Source organism: Miniopterus schreibersii, assembly GCF_964146895.1.
Source record: "Miniopterus schreibersii genome assembly, chromosome: 16".
In the NCBI taxonomy this organism is placed as follows: Eukaryota; Metazoa; Chordata; class Mammalia; order Chiroptera; family Miniopteridae; genus Miniopterus; species Miniopterus schreibersii.
Window position 1 is genome coordinate 17,815,670 of NC_138116.1, and position 12,720 is coordinate 17,828,389.

Below are 12,720 nucleotides of genomic sequence, written 5' to 3' on the forward strand. Positions count from 1 at the left end.
AGTACTCCCCAGAGAGTTTTTAAAATAAAACCCTGTCTCACTTCGCTCTGAATCTGGAGCCATTAAATGAGATAAAGGCTCAACAGAGGGATTTCCTGGAAGAGAGTGGTGCATTACAGAATGACAAAAGTCTAGTTTGTAAAATGTTGCCTATTAGGATATATTATATTATTTACCCATGCCCTTTTTGTTAACCAGATGTCCTTCTCTAACTTGGTGAGAGGCTGGAAGTCAGTTTATAGTTCACTTGTGGACTACGTCACATGTGCCCACCAGTCTTGGTTTCTATTCATGACAAGAACTGGACTAACTATCTCTAATTGAAAGTGTTCTATACCTTTCATTTCTCTGAGAGCCTGGGGGATGACTAGCCAGATTTAGGGCATGCTTTGCCTTCATTATGAAAAAAGTGAAGGTGAGATTATAATTAATATTAATTTTACCAGCACAGTTTTTTCTGTGAATTAAGGTTAAGGTGAAATGTTCTGTGAGAAAACCACATGATGGGTTATAACCAAGGAAACAGAACTGTGGGAAACTCTGTGGCAGAAGAATAGCAGTCGGGGACTTGCCAGTGCTCGTAGAGTTGTGGACAGGTCTTTGTTGTGATTATCACAGATTTCTCACTGTAACAGGTTTGTAGTATAAGGTTATACCTTCAGGTATTGGAAAGTCTGCCAGGAATGATGCACCTAGGAAAATGTCCACATTGTTTTTAAAAAGATGTATTTCTCTGTACTACTCCTTCCCTTATATTCTTGTAGGGGAAATCAACAAACAAGTAAATAAGTGAAATAATAGAATTTCAAGTATGGTTAGGTACTGTTAAAAGAGAGCAAGATATAAGGAGACAGAGTAATTAGTAGGGAGGGATGCTTATTTTAGGATGGTGAAGGAAGGCGTCTCGGAGGAGATGACTGGTACCTTGACATGAGGGATGCGCACATGCATGGAAAGGTCTGGAGGAATGAGTGTTTCAGGATGATCAAAGAGCATCTGAGAAGGCTCCGAGGTGGGGGCAAACTTGGGCACTTTTGAGGAATAATTGATTTATCTTCATCCCACTCCTGAGACTTTCATTCCTTCCTATTGCACCAACATCCTTTCATTCCTTCCTATTGCACCAACATCCTTTCATTCCTTCCTATTGCACCAACATCCCTTTCCTCACGGTTCCCCGTACATCCACCTTTACAAACCTAGTGGAAAATTATCATTCTTCACCCTACATTGTTGCAACATTTGAACTCTCTCTGCTTCTTGAAATGCTTTTCTTTCCTCCCAAGACCCCACTCTACTCACTCGTGTGCTCCCTGCTCCTTTTCCATTGCTGGCTTTGGGCCTCTAAATGTTGGTGTTCCCAGGGCCTAAAGCTCAGCCTTCCTCTCTACTTAACCTGGGTCGCTCAAGTGTCATGTCTGTAGATGCCACCCACACATCGATGTTCACAAATTTGAATCTCCAACCTTCACCCTTTCCCTGAACTCCAGATCTTAACATCCAATTGCTTTTTTTATAGTTTAACTACATACATATTTGTATCCTGCTTAGGTACCACCAGTATAGAAATACCCTCTTTCAAGACCATTATAAATGCTGCAACTTACACAAAGCTTTGCCTGATACCCTGTAGATGGTTCTCAAGTGTAGTTTAGAGGTCAGTTCAAGGCAAAAAGCAGAGTAGTTTTATATTGCATCATTCACAGAAATATTTTTGCTGGGGTCCTAGTGAAATTGGTGAAAAGTAGCTGCTTATGTTAAATGATCAAAACTGTACTGTTAAAAATGTATTAAAAAGGTAAGGCTGGGGATAGGCAGAAATGTTAAGGTAGGGTTGTTCTCTCTGAACAACTCTTATTCATGAACAAGCTGAAAATAAAGAAGGAATTGGAGAACAAAAGGCCAAGAATAACCCACGACAGTCTTGAAGAGCAGTAAAAAGAACTTGCCCTCCTAGATATCATGACGGTACTATAAGGCTGTAATTATTAAGATGGTGCAGTGTTGCATTAGCTAGCCCTTTCTATTTTCTTTCTGCACATTTCAGTCCTAAAGCTACTAGGTAGGGCAAAGCAAGGTAAGTTTCCACAGGGTGGGGTGGGTATAGGTATAAGGTTAGAAGGGTACCCATGTGGGGATAGCCTGCTTTAGACAGTCAGGACCCTGGTGGTGTGGAGGATATCTCTGCAGAGGTACAGCCTGGCTTGGAGGGGTGTCAGATCCAGAACAGAGTGATGAGGGTCTCCCCAAGGGAAGGCACTAGGCATAGGGTGTCAGTCTGAGCAGCTGGGGAAGCCTAATGCTTCCTCATGCAGCATCGTCCAGGGGCGTGGATAGGGCCTGTCTAGAACAAAGAGGTGTAGGCTGTACACGGAGAGAGAAGGGCATTGGTAAGGGCTGGGGTTTTGTAGTGGCAGCAGGAGAGGCCACAGGAGACTGCACGCCTGGAAGTCAAGGGACAGTAGAGTTTTAGAGAGTAAGGAGCTGTTAGCAGTAAGGTGTATGGAGAAGTCAAGTAGGACAAGGACTGAATTTGCAGGTGTAGGTTTGAGCAGTTTGAGTTGCGGGGCCAATGACAAGAGTGCGTGTGAATTATGAAGGAAGGACTAGAAAGTGTAGGTGACTCGAGCGGTGTTGTAGTGGGATGAGAGGAAACAGATTACGAGTTGGCAGGGTGGAGGGAAAAGTACTTTTAGAATGGGAGAGATGGGGCTGTTTGTAGGCTTGAAGAAGGCTCTTGAAGAAGAGCCCAACAGAGAAATTTAAAACAAGGGTGTGTGAAGGAAGGTGATATATCAGAATGGTAGAGGAAGGGCAGGGGAAGGGGATCACATATCCCAACTGCAATTAAAATCTACTCTCTTGAAGGGACACCTCAATTTTTCCTAGTCTTTTGCTATTACAATGCTGCAGTAGATAACTGCATACATAATTTTGTAGTTAACAGTTCCCATAGGTAGGCTTGCTGGGTAAAAGCGTGTATTTAAGATCTTGGTAGATATTGCCAAATCGCCTGCCAGAGGGATCGTAGCCATTTGTACTTTCACTGGCAATGCCGTATGAATTCTTTATTGCTTTATAAGTTTAGAGTTCATGTATCCCTCTCTTACGCCCAAATATGGAAAGAGAGAGAATGAAGTGTTTTAAATATCATTTTAAATGTCTTAGATATTTAAATGTTCCTGCTTTTTCTAGACCTTGCTTGGTGTCAATTTGACAATGATTTCACAGGTTTCATCCAGTTTCACATAAACACATAAGTGTGTATATGTACCTATACACATGCCCAAAGACATGTGTGTAAGTGTATGCATGTACTGCAAAAAAGGTATATATTTTTTCCTTTGAAGAGTCTCCTGGGTTAATTGTTATATAATCTGACTTTTAGAACTGAAAAAAAACAACTCTAATGAAAAACCACTTGTATTACTACCTACTTGTGAAAATCTTAGAGAATTCTTTTAAAACCATGTGACTTGAAATGCTGTAGTGGAACTATTGTGAGAAGCTCTGGTTAGCAGGGCTTGGTATGTAAAGCCAGTGGTCAGTGGCTCTGCACTCTTCAGGGCATGCGCTTAGCATGCAGAGCAGGGCTGTCTGAGCAGAGCCAGCGTTCTCGTTCGGAGGAATTTTCCCTGCTCCACTTGTGGTTAAGTTCTGAACTTGTTCCATTTCTTTAGTTTTCCCAAACTTGAATCTCTGTAGCAGTTGAACCTTAGTCCTGTATCTTTTGTTATTAAAGATTCCTCTTATATAAAATGTGTGTGTAATTTTAAATTCTCAAACAGTTAAAGCCCCCAGGTTTTAAAAACTTTTGTTTTGGAATATTGGTCACCCTTTGATTATTCGTGTTTATCTAAAAGTTTTGGAAACAATGTGGGAGAGAAAGGTAGATACAGTAAACATTCCCATGTATGCTAAACTGGAATATTTAGTATTTTATATATATATTTTGTTTGTTTGTTTGTTGTTTTTTTACATTTTCATTGATTTCAGAGAGAGGAAGGGAGAGGGAGAGAGTTGAAACATGAATGATGAGAGAGTCATTGATCGGCTGCCTCCTGCACGCCCCCTGCTGGGATTGAGCCCAAAACCTGCACATGTGCCCTGACTGGGAATCGAACCTTGATCTCCTGGATCCTAGGTCGATGCTCAGCTACTGAGCCGTACCGGCCCTGCAGTATGTTAAATATTCAAGATGATTAAAATAAAGTTTAGGAAGATTTCATAGAGTTGTGTGAATAGAAAAAAGGGTTAAATGATGAGCTGCTTATTGATAAAATATAAAGTAAGACATGATTCATGTGGTGACTTCCAAACCATGATAGTGCTTAAACTAGAGGCTCAAAGGAGGTGTGATTTTAAGTCAAAATAAAATGAAACCCCCAACCCCCCATTTTAACATAGTAGATAATAGAAAGATGGATTTTGTTATCTTAAGGTAGTATAAGCCAAAAATACTTAGAAATATGCTAAGAACATTTAGTAAATGTATGATATTTTTCTCCTATAATCTTTCCCTCTTACCAGGTCAGCAGTAGTCCTGAACCTGAAGGTGAGAATGGTGTTTTAGAACATTTTGCAAAAAGTAAACGAAAGCGATTGACCACTGGTTACTCCTCAGCTGGTGTTCTCAGGACATCAAGTGCTCAGTTTCGAAGATTACTGATGTTATTCACTGAAACGCAAAAGAAAGTTATTTCCTCTACAATGGTTGCCAGGGCTTTACTGTAATCTATAATTTATTTCTCCTCTGAAGTCAGCATTTTGAAATAAATAAGAGAGAGAAAATATAGTAAATCATGTAGAAATGCAGCTTATTTACATTTATGCAGCTCTAGGTAAGAAAACTAGTATGCTTTGCACAAATATCTTCCTCAGGACAGAATGTGCATAACTTACCTGTATCCTAGAGACAGCCCAGTGTGTCAGTTTCACCATGGGCTGCCTCCTAGCTGAACAAATTTCTTCAGCCCCAATCAGGGCCCCATTCAGCTTCAGAAAAGAAACATTTGTTGAGAGCCTACTTCATCTCAGGCTTGATATGCTGGGCACTTGGGATATGAAGACAGAAAGACATCCCCTATCCACTAGGCCACGGTTAACCCAGGTCCACGGAAGACCTTCAGTAGGCAGGTCTCTGACAGTGAAAAAGTACCCTCTTTCTTCAGAAATATCCTCAGGGTCAGGACATTCATATTTCCCTTAACAATATAAATTTTCTTGAACCTACAACATAATTTACATCTAGATTTATTTCGCCTTGCTGTGTCTAGAGTTATGGTTCTCAGTGTTTTTTGGGGTCACAGACTCCTGCTAGGAATCAAATTAAAAACTCCACAATAATGTGTGTACACAATTTTGTGATTCTGTTTGCTATAGAGTTGTAAATAAAAAGGTTTAGAGCCATTGCTTTAGACATTTAACTTTTACTTGGGGAGAAAGACATGCCAACAAAAAATTTAAAGTATAAGGTAATAAGCGTTATAGTGGGATCCACGGGACTAAGTTAGCTTTTGTAATTTTGTCTTATCTTTCTTTAGGCCTAAAATGGTTGCACCTAAAACACAGATAAACCTATGTAGAAGAGTTGCTTGCCCCTTTATTTAGCTTATTTCAGATAAGTCAGGCAGACTTAGACATAGAGTTGTGTGAATAGAAAAAAGGGTTAAGTGATGAGCTGCTTATTGATAAAATATAAGGCAAGACATGAATCACGTGGTAACTTCTGAATCTTGATATTGCTTAAACTTTTTTGTCTTCATATCTGAAACTCTATACCCATTAAACAAGTCCCCCCTTTTCCCCTCCCCCCAGCCCTGGTAACCACCACTCTACTTTCTATGAATTTGACTACTTTGGATGCTTCATATAAATGGAATCATGTAGTATTTGTCATTTTGTGTCTGGCATATTCCACTTAGCATAATGTCCTCTCATCCATGTTATAGCATGTGACAGGATTTTTTTCCTTTTTTTTTAAACTAAATATATTGGAGTGACATTGGTTCACAAAACCATACAGGTTTCAAGTGTAAAATTCAAGAAAACATCATCTGAACACTGCCTCGTGCGTCCATTGCCCCAGGCAAAGTCTCTTCCTGTCCCCATTATCCCCTTGCCCGCTTCTATCTACCCCCCTTTCCCTCTGGTATCCCCACACTGTCGTCTGTGTCTGTGTGTTATGTATATATATGTTTTTTGTTTAATCCTGTCCCCCCAACCCCTTTCCCCTCTGACAACTGTCAGTCTCTTCCATGTATCCATGACTCTGTTTCTGTTTTGTTCATCAGTTTATTTTGTTCATTAGATTTCACACATAAGTGAGATCATATGGTACTTGTCTTTCCCTGACTAGCTTATGTCACTTAGCATAATAATCTCCAGGTCTATCCATGCTGTTGCAAAAGGTGAAATTTCCTTTTATATGGCTGAGTAGTATTCCATCGTGTAAATGACCCACAGCTTTTTTATCCACTCATCTACTGATGCACACTTGGGCTGTTTCCAGATCATGGCTATTGGAAATAACACTACAATGAACATATATTCTCCAGTTAGTGTTTCGGGTCTCTTTGGATATATTTCCAGAAGTGGGATCGCTGGGTCAAAAGGCAGTTCCATTTTTAATTTTTGAGGAAAGTCCATACTGTTTTCTACAATGGCTAAACCAGTCTGCATTCCCACCAACAGTGCACTAGGGTTCCCTTTTCTCCACATCCTCGCCAGCACTTGTTGATTTATGGTGATAGCCATTCTGACAGGCTTGAGGTGGTATCTCATTGCGATTATAATTTGCATCTCTCTGATGATTAGTGACGCTGAGTATTTTTTCATGTCTATTGGCCATCTGTATGCCCTCTTTGGAGAAGTGTCTATTCAGGTTCTTTGCCCATTTTTTAATTGGGTTATTTGTCGTCTTGGTGTTAAGTTGTATACGTTCTTTATATGTTTTGGAAATTAACCCCTTATCAGATGTATCATTGGCAAATATGTTCTCCCATTCAGTGAGTTTCCTTTTCATTTTGTTGATGGTTTCTTTTGCTGTGCAAAAGCTTTTTAGTTTGATGTAGTCCCATTTGTTTATTTTTTCCTTTGTTTCCCTTGTTGGAGGAGATATATTGGCAAAAATATTGCTGTGAGAAATGTCTGAAAAACTGCCTATGTTTACTTCTAGGACTTTTACGGTTTTGTGACTTATATTTAAGTCTTTAATCCATTTTGAGTTTACTCTTGTGTATGGTATAAGTTGGTCTAGTTTCATTTTTTTGCATGTATCTATCCAATCTCCTATTTTGGAGCATTTAAGTGGTTTGCACTTTTTTGCTGTTATAAATAACATTCATACATCTCTGATTATTTCTTTGAAAGTATACACTTTTCCCAGTTTAACATATAAGGATTTTCCTATGTCACGGGAGGGAGGGAGGGAGGGAGGGAGGGAGGGAGGGAGGGAGGGAGGGAGGGAGGGAGGGAGGGAGATGTGAGAGAGGAACATCAATCAGTTGCCTCCCATACTCCATACTCACCCCAACTGGGGATGGAACCTGCAGCCTAGTATGTGCCCTGACTGGGAATTGAACCCATAACCTTTAGGTGTATGGGATGAAGCTCCAACCGAGTCACCCGGCCAGGGCTCTGGCTACTTTGCTTTAAAAGAACAGCCTTATTATTGTTAGTCATTGGACAACTGTTGTAAATTATTTTGGAGTCACAAACCCGTTTGAAAATCTGATAAAAGTTGTATATTCTTTTCCCAGAAAAATGAATGGTCCACAGATTTTTGCATAAAACCTTATCTGGGCATGTAGGTTTTGAAAGCTGTTTGTGGACTCTAGAGTAGTACTTACCAAATTGTAGTGCGTATATAAGTCACCTGGGTTGCTTGTTAAAGAGCAGATTACCTGATCTCACTGCATAAAGTCTGAAGTTGGACTTAGACTCTTCCCTTTAATAAGCACTTCAGATGATATACTGTATAATGCAAGTGTTTTAAGAACACTGTTTACAAAACTCTTGCCTGAAACTGGAGAATCTTGATATCCCACTGCTATTTTAGAGTAGCTACTACACAGTATATACTCTTTAAGTGTTTTGAAGCAGGTCTTTATTATTAAATGATTGTACATTATTACACTGCCATTAAAAACTCTGTGTTGATGTTAAGATGTAATGTTATTGCTAATACTGCCAATCTACTCTTCAAATTTTCTATTTAGAAGAATCTCAAGTATGTCTGAAAAAATATGATTTACTTAAATATTTCCTAATTATTTGAATAGCCTGTGGAGATTATTTATTGGTTTCCTTTGGTAATCAGCGAATCTTTATTACTGTTTTTTAATAGAATTTTCTCTTGGCATGTTTATTTCTTAACCCATTTTAAAAATGGTTTAAAATAAATTACTTATTTAAAAATTCTTCTGTAATTATTCTTATTTGTAGGATGAACTTTCTGATGTTAGCCAAGGAGGATCTAAAGCTACCACTCCAGCATCAACAGCTGCTTCAGATGTGGCAGCACTTCCTACTGATACACCCTTGAAGGAAGACACTGAAGGATTTGTGAAGGTTGCAGATGCACCAAATAAGTCAGAGATAAGCAAGCATATTCAAGTACAGGTAGCCCAAGAAACTAGAAATGTATCAACAGGTACGTGACCCTAGTTCTTTTTTTTTGGTTTATATTTAGTGGTGGTGGGGGAATATCTATTGGTTTCTTTCTGCACGTGCCCAGACCGGGGATGGAACCCACCACCTTTTTTTTTTTTTTTTTATGTCTTTATCGATTTCAGAAAGGAAGGGATGGGGGGGAGAGAGATAGAAACATCAGTGATGAGAGAGAGTCATTGATGGGCTGCCTCCTGCACATCCCCCACTGGGGATCGAGCCCGCAACCCCGGCATGTGCCCTGACTCGGAATCGAACTGCGATCTCCTGGATCATAGGTGATCATGATCTCATGCTCAACTGCTGAGCCATACCCAGCCAGGCGAACTCACCACCTTTTGCTTGCTGTATGGGACGATGCTCCAACCAACTGAGCCACCTGGCCAGGCCGTGATCCTAGTTCTTTGCTTACTGGCAAAGTATTCAATAAACCCAGATGATGTGGGTATGAGAAAGGTCATCATTGGATTGTTGGTGCTTTGGATTTATAAAATAAATAAACAATTTATTGTACTCAATTGTGAATAAGCTTAAAGGGGTGGTGATAAAGTAATTTTTGGAGAGGAAAATGTTGAGAGCTGGAGGTTGGAGAGCCTGAAAGATAGGGGCCCTATTTTTCTGTCCCTGCCTCAGACCATTAGTCTTTGTCTTTATTTTCTCTCTATTCCACCCCTTAAATAGGAATGAAAATAGGGAGGTCTGGCCTACAATATACTGCACTGTGTCCCAAGAAATACAAATGAAAACTTTCTTTGGTTACTTATTAGTTTCTGATATTAACTGTTAATTGAATATGTGACATAGTGTCTAACCCTGTGTTTCCTAGAATCCACTCTTTAAAATTTCTTTTATGATCAAATGTATTTACAACCATAGAAGCAGCAGCATTTTCATACTAGGGATAGTGTGTGATCTAGTCATTACTTACGTCATCATGTCCTTTTAATAAAGGCTCTGCAGAAAATGAAGAGAAGTCAGAGGTTCAGGCCATCATCGAGTCCACTCCTGAGTTGGATATGGACAAAGACCTCAGTGGATACAAAGGCTCCAGGTGCTGTAAATGTCAGAATAAGACATTTGTTCTCCTGTCCCCTTTCTCAGAAGTACACTGTTGTTCTCTGGTCTCTGACCAGACTGAATGCATTCACATGTTTTGCTGAAGAAATGGTGGAATTATATTTCAGTTTCTGTTTTTGAAACTGGACATTGTACATGGTTTAAATGTTTTATGAAATGTCGCCTTTGCAGAATCAGGTATTGGGAGCAGGTGGAAGGACGGGAAAAGGACAGCCAGAGGATTTCCCTATATTCTGGAACTTAAGGAAACACGGGAGCAGGAGTGGGGGAATTAACCATTTGAGCAAACTTTGTTCCTTCCCCCAGATCAGGAAGAAGAGACTACTCCCTCTAGAAGTGTGAGGGTCTTGCTCTTGGAAGGCATTCTGTTCATTTTACTGGGGGAGGATGTTTGGTGGTGGGAAGAAAATGGTGACATATCATCGTCTTAACCAGGGCCATCTGAAACAGATTGACATTCAAGAATGTCACACAGGAGCTACTGCCTTTTAATTTTTCCCCATAAATTTTATCCTTTAATTAACTAATAATGATCATTAAAATGCATGCCATTTATTGATCACTGCTAGACATTGTGCAATATGCAGTAGTGGTTAAAAGCATGAGCCTAGGGTAAGAGAGTGGGTTAAAATCCTGCCTTGGATTTGACTCTAAGGTAATTTTCCTTATCCATAGAAGGAATTTATAGTAATACCTCAGATGGTTGTGAGAAGTGAATGAATCAGTATATGTTAAATCACTGGCAGAGTGCCCAGTTCAGCGATGTTCACTAATGTCAGCATCATCATTTTATATAATTCGTTCTAAATTACAACCATGCGAGGTAGAGTTCTTCATCCCCATTTTACAGATGTGGAAACTCAGGAGGTCCAGGATTCCTAAGCCAGCAAGGGGTAGAGCTGAGTTCAGCCTAGGACTCTGATTTCAGAGACTGTGTCCTGTAAAAATATTTTTTCCTTTATTGTATATTTAAAATTATAAACAATCTAGAGTATAAAAGGTGATTTGCTTTTTGTCCTTCTCCTAAGCCCAGGAGATGCAGCTACTTGTTAACTGTGTGCTTTTGTCGTTTTGAGACTCTGTGAAGATTAAACATTTATTTTTATTAGACTAACGCATGTGTGCTGGATTAGGGTCAAATGGTAATACAAAATATGAAGGGCAGTCGCCCTACCCACTCCTCATTCCCCCTCCCAAGAGGTAATCTATGTCACGTCTTAGCTCTCTTTTGCTGTTTATCTTCAGGTATTTAAATCACATCCTTATGCTGGTCTTCCTTGGTCCTGCTTTCCCAGCTGGAGTTCTGTAAGAAGTTGTCCTGATGCCCTAAGGCATCTCTCCTATTTATGAATTAGTCACACTCCTGTGCATCTCGAGTAGTAGTAGCTAAGTATGCACTTTCTTTGGGAGAATTGGGGTTATGATCATGTTCCTTGGTACAGGGGTCTCCTGTTTTGTATCTTGCATATAGTAAATTTTTCATCTGTAAAAATCATACCTCCCTGTTCTGAGAAATTTTCGTTTTTATTTCTTATTTTCTCTCTTTGAGGAACACCTTTTAGTGGACATTGAACATCTCGGGCTGACCCCCATTGTTCTTGTTTGCCCTCTTCAATCTCTCCTGTTTTCTAATTTCTGGATGATTTATTCAACTTTACCCTTCAGCCCTCATTGATAATTTTTTTCGTAAAAGATTTTGTTTTCAATATTTATTCTGAAAATTTTTTTTGTTCTTAATTTTCTGCTGCTGCCTGCATTGTCCCCTTTTGCTCCGAGTGCCTCTGTCACACTCCGTTTGTTTTGGATTCTTTTATATATAGAGGTCTTCTTTAAGTGTCTGATGCTCTGGGGCTGTTTTACTCACACTTAAATGACTTACTCTCCAGTGTCCTGCCTGGAACATTTAAACTTGGCTTCTATTATGCAGGGAGCTATGCTGCAAGAGGGAGGTCTGAGTCTTGTAGAGGACTGGGCCTCACTGCTTCTTGTGTCGTGTTTCAGCTCATCCTTCTGTTTTATGTCCCCCTTGCGTGCTCCTCTCTGCAGATTGCTGGTTCCTTCGATTCCTGGGCCTTTCAGGGGTTCTGGCAGCCTCCTGACTTCCTCCCTCAACCCCATTGGCTCAGGTTTCAGCTTTCTCTTGCCTGTTAAATCACTTTCTACTCCTTGCCCATTTGTTTTCCATCTTATAGAATTTTGTTCACATGTCATCTGCTCTAGTTTCATTTTCTATTCCTTATGTCCTTTGGGTCCTTTTTAATTCCTTTCCTGTCATTTTAGTTGAGTTTTGAATTTTTGGGTGACTATTTTCAGTTCACCATGTTTAATTGGAAATGCTGCATAAATTTTTTTCTATTACTATGACATTAGTGTGCAAACGTACATATATTTCCCCATTTCCCTCTACTCCTGCAAAAAAGGGTTATGTTATACATACTGTTTTGCTGTTTGCTTTTTTAAAAACATCTTTTTATAATGGGTTTCTTTAGCTTATAAAGCTCTATTTTAATGTTTTTAACTTTTAACATATATATATAATCTCAATAACTTATTTCATCTGCTCCCTATCAACTTAGGTCACTTTAGCCTTTTGCTACTATAAAAATGCTGCTCTGACCATCCTTTTATATACATAATTACCTTCTTGTGACAGGGGTTTAATTTTATTTATTTTTTCCCGAGGATATTTTTTCCATTGCTCTTTCAGAGAGAGTAGAAGGGGAAGAGAGAGAGAGACAGAGGGAGAGGGAGAGAGGAACATCGATGTGAGACAGATACATCGATTGGTTGCCTCCCACATGTGCCCCGACCAGGGCCAGGGATTGAGCCTGCAACTGAGGTACATGCTCTTGGCCAGAATTCAGCCTGGGACCCTTCAGTCCTTGGGCTGACGCTCTAACCACTGAGCAAAACCTGCTAGCGCAGTGACATCAAATTCTTGGCTCAGTGGGAGTGGGTATTGCATTTAAAGTT

General features: G+C 39.8%; 1 protein-coding gene across 7 annotated transcripts in view; it reads left to right on the forward strand.

Moving 5' to 3' along the window:
• Positions 1–12,720, forward strand: part of SPAG9 (sperm associated antigen 9) — a 96,051-nt gene that overhangs the window by 45,171 nt on the left and 38,160 nt on the right. For all 7 annotated transcript variants that reach the window (XM_081162954.1, XM_081162955.1, XM_081162956.1 and 4 more), the window contains 2 exons: positions 8,446–8,653; positions 9,622–9,721. In XM_081162954.1, coding sequence (XP_081019080.1) covers positions 8,446–8,653; positions 9,622–9,721 — 308 coding nt within the window. The remainder of the gene's footprint in view (positions 1–8,445; positions 8,654–9,621; positions 9,722–12,720) is intronic.